This window comes from Convolutriloba macropyga, chromosome 4, assembly GCF_964194025.1.
Source record: "Convolutriloba macropyga chromosome 4, txConMacr16.3, whole genome shotgun sequence".
Classification (NCBI taxonomy): domain Eukaryota; kingdom Metazoa; phylum Xenacoelomorpha; order Acoela; family Convolutidae; genus Convolutriloba; species Convolutriloba macropyga.
In genome coordinates, this window is record NC_134471.1 from 16,122,516 (window position 1) to 16,132,219 (window position 9,704).

At 35.1% G+C, this 9,704-nt stretch overlaps 1 protein-coding gene across 1 annotated transcript; it reads right to left on the reverse strand.

The window, feature by feature from the left end:
- Positions 1-811: 811 nt before the first annotated feature.
- On the reverse strand, positions 812-8,496 carry LOC142338282 (uncharacterized). The gene is made up of 6 exons (XM_075387964.1): positions 8,200-8,496; positions 7,382-7,516; positions 5,339-5,447; positions 4,698-4,848; positions 4,046-4,210; positions 812-1,147 (listed from the first exon to the last, which is right to left on the reverse strand). The coding sequence occupies exons 1-6, from the start codon at positions 8,292-8,294 to the stop codon at positions 951-953; spliced, it is 852 nt and encodes a 283-aa protein (XP_075244079.1). The 5' UTR covers positions 8,295-8,496; the 3' UTR covers positions 812-950.
- Positions 8,497-9,704: the final 1,208 nt, after the last annotated feature.

Consider the following 9,704-nt stretch of genomic DNA (forward strand, 5'->3'; position numbering starts at 1 on the left):
TTGGTGTTTTAATTTTCTGAACCAATCAGATTTCTTCAAGATTTTATATTTTGGTTTGTCTACTTGTTGTTGAGATGTCACCGGCTTGATTACTAAGGAGCAGACAAGGCAGTAACCAGAGCATTACACAACTACAGGATACCATCAGCAATTTTTATAATAATAAAAATGCAAAATTGGTTGATTCTCCAATAAACAAAGAGTATGATGCGGTTGTGCAACTTTTGATCTATTCTAATTGTATTCAAGAGTCATTTATTTGTCCAAACTGCAAAATCTGCTCCGGAGTCTAGATGTGCTTTCATATTATATATTCTTCAGTTTAATTAATTGTTGCGTCTTATTTGGAACCCGACTTGTGAATTTACCGTTTCTAACAGGCGCCATTTAAAAACAGAATTTTTACCTGTGATGTTGGCTTCCTAAGTTCAATTATTGGTTTTTTGAAAATATCAACAAATTGTAACTTTTTTCTGTCCCTTGAGTTTTTGGGTTTAATACTAAGACATCTCCTGTTTCTCGACATTACCCTCAATCAACCCTCACCCCACCCACCTACGCATTTTTCTACCGGAATTGCTCTCTTTAAAGGTTGTACTTTGATAACTTTTGGAAACCTAACTCAGGAGAACAAACATCTGCATAGCTTCGATTATTTTGTCTAGTTCTCAAGTATCCGACAGCATGGTCTCAGAAGTATTTGCGTGGCGCCTTTCAGACGGAGTTCAATTTGAAAAATTTGGTGAGGTTTCCATGCTCGTTTTGCAGCCTAAAAGTTTGTCTAAAAGTCTAAATTTTTCGAGAAAGTGAATGACATCAGTGTTTTTAATTGATTATGCTTACAAGAAGCGGGTATTTTTGCCAAAAATTGGATTGTCTCATTAGTAGATAGTTATGCATCAGATATATACATCTGTTTTGTAATTATTCAGATGAATTTAAATAGTACACTAAAAGTTCCAATTTGTTTTTCGTTTCTTGGCCTTCTTAACCGGCTGCTTTTTCTTTTCTGGACTCTTTGAGGCGAATTTAACAGAAGCAGACACTTTGTTAGCTGAATGTTTGTCCTCTAATTCCTGTTGGTCACGTGCTTTGAATCGCGGAAGTTTCAACAAGTTCACTTCGGCTATCAGACACTTGTCCGAATCTGAAAAGGTATTAATTGATATTTAAAGGTATTTTCCATGTTTTCGCCCAGTTTGCAGCCCCCCCCCCCCCCCCACTTTTTATGACCCGCAGTTACAAATTATATGTTGTTATATAGCACATTACTATGTAAGAAAATAGCACGTGCGCCTGGGGGTCATAAAAAATTTGGATCCGTTTGTGCCCCCCAGCTTAGTGGGTGCATATTATTTGCAACCCCCCGACGCACGTGCAATATTTTTACATAATGATTTACTATGTAATGACACGTGCTCTGTCACTGGGGGGAGCATAACGTAATGGGGGGGGGGCACAAACGGAAAAGATCCAAAATTTTATGCTCACTAAGCTGCGGGGGGGGGGGGGGGGCAGAATAGATCCAAAACTTCTTGTGAACTGACTGATTGAACTCCTAGATTTCTAACTCCTAGATACAATAATAACTATTCTGAGCCAATAATAAGTATTCTTTTTCAATACTAAGCATTGTGGCGTGCCAAAAGCTGCAGCTGCGCAAACGCATCAAAATTATTCGTTTTGATTCAAAAGTGAAACAGACCTGCAAGTTTTAAAATCTCAGATCACTGTGGCGCCATATTTTCCTACTTACAGTTCCACATTTCAGAACTTGCAAACTTTGTGTTTCAAGTATAGGCTACGTGACTCTGCTTGAAGTCACATCGAAATTCTGGCGTAAATCTCAAACCACTACGCAGTTCCTAACGAATGCCCGATTTTCTCAGAGACTTCATAAGAGTGTCGTAACCTGTGCATACAATTCTTACTGCTGTGATCTTGGTTTCATAAAAGATGACAGTAAACGCAGTGAAATTTTACATGATCTACGTTTATAAAATTAAATAAATTAAAATAATTAAAACTGAAACCTGAAGAGAAAATTTTGTCCTGAAATAAAATTTTTCGACAAAATTATAGAAAGTTAAACCATGCAATGCGAAGTGCGTCCATAAGCCAATGTTTTAAAATGTAAGCAAATGATGAAGCAGCTTTACTTGTTTTGACTTACGTTGATATATTTCTTAAAGGCAAATTAAACTGAATTAATTTATAGCAACATACCATGATAAGACACGATTTGGTCTATATATTATCAAAAAGTTGGAATTGACCTGACGATTGAAATGGAAAAAACAAAAATTACTTTATTACATTTCATTTTTACATTGTGATAGGAATTCATAAGATCCATCGAGAATTTATTGTCAAGACAATAGTTTTAAAAATAAACTCAAACTCTTATAAACTAAATTTTTGTGACTAAGAACAGTTATGTGTTAGCAAGATAAGTAGGTACAAACAAAGTTTGTTTAAGTTCCCGTCGAAGTACTAAATACTAGCAAATCATAATAAAAGTGACAAATTGCTTCCAAAAAAATTTTTCAAAAAAATCAGCTCAAATTCTTCCATTTCTTCCACGCTTAAATAAGCCAAACTTTTATCAGATTTCGTACACAATTTAGCGCATTGATTACAAAATTTTTTTTGTTAAAATTCCAAATTTTTTTATTTTGTAATTTTTTTGTAATTTTTGTAAATTTCTGTTGAAATTTTTTTTAAAAATCAGCGGCTATGAACCAACTTCGCATGGTTTCAGCACTTTTCATATGTCAATATAAATATTGTGCAAGATATGACAAAAGAAGCATATTTTCTCATACTCATAGGCAACGTGATTGTTAAAATAGGCAAAAATAGGCAACCTTCTCATAGATCAATAAGTTTTATAAATTGATATTTGATAAATGTTACAGAATATGAGCTTCTACTGTCAATGTTGCCAGCTCTTGATTATAAGAATGATTTAAATTTATTACATGAACGCTAACGCTAGACTGTAGACTGGTTTTAAAAGCAAAAAATCATTTTGTGTCGAGAAAAATCCACATATTGTTTCTTTAGTGGGAAAAACGGTCACTACCTAGCAATTTTTAGCTTATTGCTGCAAACAACACAGCGTTAAAAGTTCTCGCGGTTATCGGTTGGAAATAACATTTGACTTTGAGTTATATAAATTATTGGAAAAAGAAAATTAATAATTTTTTCAACTTTCTAAGAGGGATCGTAGCGTTATTAGAATTCAAATAGATGACGTATTGAGCAACAGTTCAATTTGATTAGGAAAGACACTACTAAAAGACAAAAAATCTATTGAGAGCAACAACTAACACATATATGGTTCTTAATGCAGAGTTAGTGAAACAAATTGTAGGTCCAAAACTATTCTGTCTCCAAAAAGTTACTTTATTTTTTTTTACTTTATTCAAGTAAGTCAATCTGGCAAATATTCTCTTAAAAATTAGATGTTTTTAGTTCTATTTATTACACTAAGAAACTGTTGAACTAATGGAAATTGCACTCACAACAAATTAACATTAGAAGAAAAATAACGTGAACATTATAGCAGCAATATTTTTAACTCTTTCCTTCTTCCGGGATTTGTGTGAACTCCTGTGATCTGATAAACTTTTTCTTAGGTATTCCAGACAGTCACAGAAAACCAGCAATTGATTATAAGGTTGCGAGGTGAAAGTTTTCAGCCATTTCAGAAACGGAGACTATTAATGGCCAGAAATCTCAAAAAAGCCAAAAATTTTAGAGATGCCCACACAAAAAAAATCCCTCGATCTATTATAAAACATTTCATTCAAAAATTTTCTTCATTTTTATAACCTTTTTCTCGAAAGATGTTCGCTAAAATTTCAAGGAAAGAAAGAAGATTTTAAAAATATAAATTCATGCATCATTATTCCCAAGGGTTCAGAAGCAGAATAATTTTCCAGGAATTTACCACAAAAAGAGAACGTGAGCTTACTTATACATTTTGCACACAACTAAAAAAAATTAGTCAGTACGCAAAAAAAACAATTTTTTTGCTAACTGTGTTCGTTGTAGTAATTGTGCATGAAGAACATGTGTTGTGATTGTATGAATCTGGGCTGTGGGATGACACTGTTTGACCTTGTAGAGAGTGAGAACAAAATGTCACACCTGTCCTTATACTTTCCACACACTTCTTCAACTTTGCTCGTCTCCAGACAGATACCTATCAAGTTTGAACAATTTAGATGAACTATCAATTATTGTTATCTTTGAAGAATCGTACTAAAAGCTCATTCAAAGTAACCTTGAAAGATTCTTAATGCTTCGTTAAATATCTTGCAAGTCTTAAGCGAGAGTTAATGCTAACAGATACTTACAAGATAAATATATTTTTTCACTTAGCAAGATTTCATATTACGCCTCAACTCTAGCAAGATTAACAGTAATAGTTTAGAAACTTTCTTGTTCTTGTTTTATTTTGTTTTATTTAATTTTGTACAATAATTTTTTGTCAAAAACTCATTATTGTAAATAATCCGCTTGATACATGCATCCAACATTCTGGGCGGATAAACCTGAACAAAATAACATTTTAAGAGTGAGTTATAATCGCAATTAGACCAATCCTTACTTTGGCTTTGCATTTTCTCGGGGGAAAAATATGGAAGCTTTTTTTCCTCGATAACTTTTAGAGTGCACTCAAAACTAACCGAATGCAATCCTGGCTCCGTATTTCCATGTGAAAATGGGAGCAGAGTTAGATCCCCTGTTGAATATGGAGTTGGCGGAGGAGTAGTCGTCCCGACTGTGAACAAAGTCCAGCCGTGTCATTGGGTCGTAGAAACGGGCACAGTTCGAGACCTAGCAACGTCATCAAGTTGTTTTATGAGAACCCAGGGTTGGGTCACAATCCCGAAACAGGCATTAGCTGGACAGACTTGGTTCAAGGACAATGAGGTCCGTTTCGACCCAAGTTAACAGTTTGAACGAAATTTTGGTCACGCCTTCCATTAACGCAAAGTGTCTACGTTTCTGAATTTAAGCAAGTCGAATAACAAACAATTAAAATTTATTGAAAAAGAAAGTAGATTCGGCACTAACTATGCCAAAGTTGTGACTTTTTGTTCTAAATAATACATTTTGCCAAGTTCGCTGACGCTCAGCTGATTAAAAACAAAGGGGCCACAACGAAATGGAAATTGAGCAAAAATTAAAACAAAAAAGAAGCCGTTTTTTGACAATTCAAACTTATTTGTGAAAGTCCAACGACTACAACTTTTTTCAGAGACCCCATAATAGGAAGTTGTATGTTGATAACTTTTTGAATTATGAGTTCAACCCGGACACTAGCCTTATCCGACTGTGAGTCGTACTCTGCATAGCCATACAGGACAGCCACTTTGAATCTGTTTGCCAAATCTGCAATTCGACTGTTCAGCTTCTCTTTCTCATACAACACTCTAAACTCAATGAGAGACATTTACTTACGTCACGAAACGTGTCAGAGAAAATTATTTCAAAACAGAAAAAAATTCTGTTGTTAGCTGTGATTGGAGATTGAAACTAGTCATATCCAGTATCCGGTTGTTTTACTCTCCTCGATTATAAAAAAATCTCAGTATAACTCCCGAAAAACTGTTCAATTGGGTAGTTACAGCCTTCTAGGCTAACCAATTTGAGAAATCCTCGATAAAAATTAAGCTGAGAAACCACATTCTGCAAATTAATCAGTTAATTTAATGCATAGCTACTCGGTATGTCACGCAGTAACTTCTAAATAAAAAACCGACTTTCCAAAAAATGATGTCTGACAGCTTGTAAGTTTTATACACATTTCCGAACTAAAGCTCTCATATTTAGAGAAGAAATCTAGATCATCAGCTAATTCTGAATGATGATCTAAGAAAATTGAGGAAGGGAAATGAAACAAATAAAAAGCTTAAGGACATCACTTGTGACAGAGCGAATTTTTGGTCAAACACTGCTTTCTCACTCTATTTTAAAATTGGAGTGAAAATGATTCAGGCCATAACCACACGCTTTTCGCTCCACTTCCTGTTTTCAATCGACCAAAATCGTCGCTTCAATTTGACTTCAAAAATCATGACAGTGTGTGAACAGATCTTTAAAAAAAACATAACATGATAAGTCTTGGCCAACGAATGAAAGAACTTTCATTGACTAAACAAAAAAAATCAGAACAAGAATGGACTATGAATGGACTTTGGAAAAACATTTAGAAAACATCCGAGCCACATGAAAAAAAAGTGAAATTACCACATGTGGACTAAAAACAACAAGCGAGAGAGCAAATTTTGTTCAAACACCATTGTCTCTTTCTTTAAAATTAGAGTGAAAAATTTTAACTCCGCGAAACCACTCGCTTTTTCAACTCGCATAGCAGGACAAGTCCGGAAACAATTAAATTGACAAAACCAAAAAACTAGACCCTGAATTGAATTGAAAACGACTTTGGAAACCTTTTGCTAAAAAATATTCCTATGAAAAAAAACTTTAAAAAAACAGTACTTTTAAAAAATCTTTGAAAAGATGTCAAATTACCGCATGTGAACAAAAATTAGCTCTCAAAAACGGAAAACTAAAACATAGCAGTACAAGTCTAAAAAACAAACTTTATAAAAACATTACAGGACAAGTCCTGAAACAATTCACGGAAATTTCATTGACAAACCAAAAGAGCTACACCCTGAATTGACTTTAACGACTTTAAAAACCGTTTGCTAAACAATTCCTATGAAAAAAGCTCGAAAAGACAGTATAAAATTTGCTCTCAAAAACCGAAAACTAAAACATAGCAAAACAAGTCTAAAATATGCTTTAAAAAACGTAGCAGTACAAAATCTGAAACAATTCAATCAAATCAAAAACAAATCATGAAACATTAAACATCGAAGTCAAATTGCCACATGTGGACAAAAGATGACAAGAAATAGAGCAAATTTTTGTTCAAATAGCGTTCTCGCACTCAACTGTAGAATTGGAGTAAAAAAATTCACGTCGCAAAATCCATCGGTTTTTCTTAATTTCTCGTTTTGGCGTGATCAAAATCACCACTCCAATTTGGTTTCAATAATCACGAAATGTTGTGAACAGAAAAAAAGAGCGCCCCTTTACAATTCAAATTCTTTAAAATGTAAGAACTGAAAATTGAATAAATCGTTTAAATCAAAGCACTTTGTTTATTTATCTCCAGACCATTACTGGCATTCGCTCTGGTTTAATATCCGTAATCCTCCTGACTAGACTACCATGTCTCTCATTATTGATGACAACATCTTTGAGTAAAAAAAAAACAATTTGCAAGAATTTCAATTCAATTTTTCGTTATTTGACCGAAGCATAATTTAATGTATAATGTACATCTACGGCTTACGTATATTCGACGAATTTGGACCGGCTCATCTGGTATCCGGTTGTGTACAGCTCCGGAAAGAATGCCAGATCTGATTTGGATGCATTGCAGAATGAGAAAACTTCAGCAATGTCAGTCAACACTTCCTCTGGCGACCTGGAGAGAACATACGAGTCTTTCCAACTACATTTTAGCCCCCTCCCCCCCGCCCCCGCCCACCCGCTACCGCTTATTGGTCATATAACGTACAGCACCGCCTCCCACCGCCACCACCCGCCGTTAATTACAATTACCCTAAATAAACAATAATGGGAGCTATATAATTTCGTGGGGAGCTGGGGAAGGCTTATAGTTTGTAAAGGGAAAAACCCAAACATGCAATTATCTAAGAGGAGAAAAATAGCTTATCCGGGGTCTTTCCCATTATAGCCCCCCCCCCCCCCCCCCAAAGCGTTGCGGTCAGATAACCTATAGCCCCCCCCCCCCATCATGGTAAATATACCATAATGGGGGCTATATTTTCATGGGGAGCTATAATGGGAAAGACCCCTTATCCCTCTGTCAATTTTTAGTTATATAAGTTGATACTTTTAAGACCCATTATGAACAATAGTAAAAATAAACATCTGACTTTTTCCGTTTGTGCCCCCCCCCCCCCCCCCCCCAGTACGTTATGCACCCCCCAGTTACAGAGCATGTGCCATTACATATGAACTCATTTTGTTAAAAAAATATGACACGTGCGTCTGGGGGTGTCATAATAATATGCGCCCACAAAGCTGGGGGGCACAAACGGAAGAAAAATCCAAAAATACCAAAAAATCTGTGAAAAAACTCACCTTTTTATTCGCTGTCGCGGATTTACGACTGAAATCACCAACGTCATATCGGGAGTGTTACGCACAACCAACGGCAGTTCCACTTCACCCGCCATAATCCAATCAAAGGCACAAAAAATTACATGAATTAGCGTCAATTTCAAACAAAAATTGCGTATAATGTAATCACAGTGCTCAGTATCAGGTGTTATGGTATGGCTTTGTATTGTACGGTTATTGAATGTGTATAGAGTGCATTTTAATGGTTTTCTGGTTAAGCTGTAAAAGCCATGTAATGGTAAATTTAATCATGTGAAGCCTTTTCTAATGAAGCTTAGAATAAAAACAGATCAGCGTATGAACAGACAAAAATCTGGTGTAGAATTCAAAAAACATAGCAGGACAAGTCCGGACGAACAATTCAAAGAATTTTCATTGACCAAACAAAAACTAGACCTAGAACGGACTATGAATGAACCGGGAAAACCGTTTCCGAAAAAATCAGATACAAAATTAAAAAACTGAAAATCATTGTATAAATGCCGCATATGAACAAAAAAACCACTAGCGAGAAAGGGAAATTTGGTTCAAACAAAAAACTAGGCCTAGAATGAACTATGAATGGATTAGGAAAACCACTTAGAAAAAAATCTGATCGAAAAAATCAACACAACAATAAAAATTAAAGTGAAATTGCCGGATGTGATTAAAAAATCACTAGCGAGAAAGCGAATTTTTGTTGAAACACCGTTTTCTCACTCTAATTTAAAATTAGAGCGAAAAAAAATCACGCCGCAAAACCACTCGCTTTTTCGCTGCACTTTCTGTTTCGGCGTGACCAGAATCACTACTCCAATTTGACTTCAAAAGTCATGATAATGTGTGAAAAGATCTTTAAAAAAGACAGCGCCCTAATACAATTCAAATTCTTTGAATTGTAAAACGATTGTATACTCAAATGCACATTAATTAAAGTTAAGGCAATTTTAGCTTAAAAAATGACATAACTCACCTCAACTGTTAAAGTAAATATGCCGTTCCTAACTAATGCTAACTTTACCTCAATTGCATTGAGATAAAGTTAGCCTTAGTTTCCTCTTAATTTCTTTCCAACTAATCTTTGAATTATTGGTTGCTTTTAAACAAATGCTTGCAAAAATCTTTTATTTTATAGGTCCCAATCTCAGGTAACATTTTCTGTTAATCACTCAAAACGTCTTCCCACAAACTGCTACAAACACTTCTGAAATGTAGAAAAGTAGTTGACCACAACTCACATCGAGTTTTCCTAAGTACAGTGCTAAAATAAGCAACAGTCCTAACTTTTCTCCCGAAAGTTAAAGCCTCAACACCGTTTCAAAGGCCTCAACACCTTAACTTTTCCCTAACTCGCCTTAAAATTACCTTAATTAGGTATCATAACGGTTGTGGTAAATTTGCTTTAACCTATCTTAATTGCTCCGATCCCACTTGTGGGGGGAGGAGCAATATACTCAAATGGTTTTTTTCAGACAATTTTGGCTGAT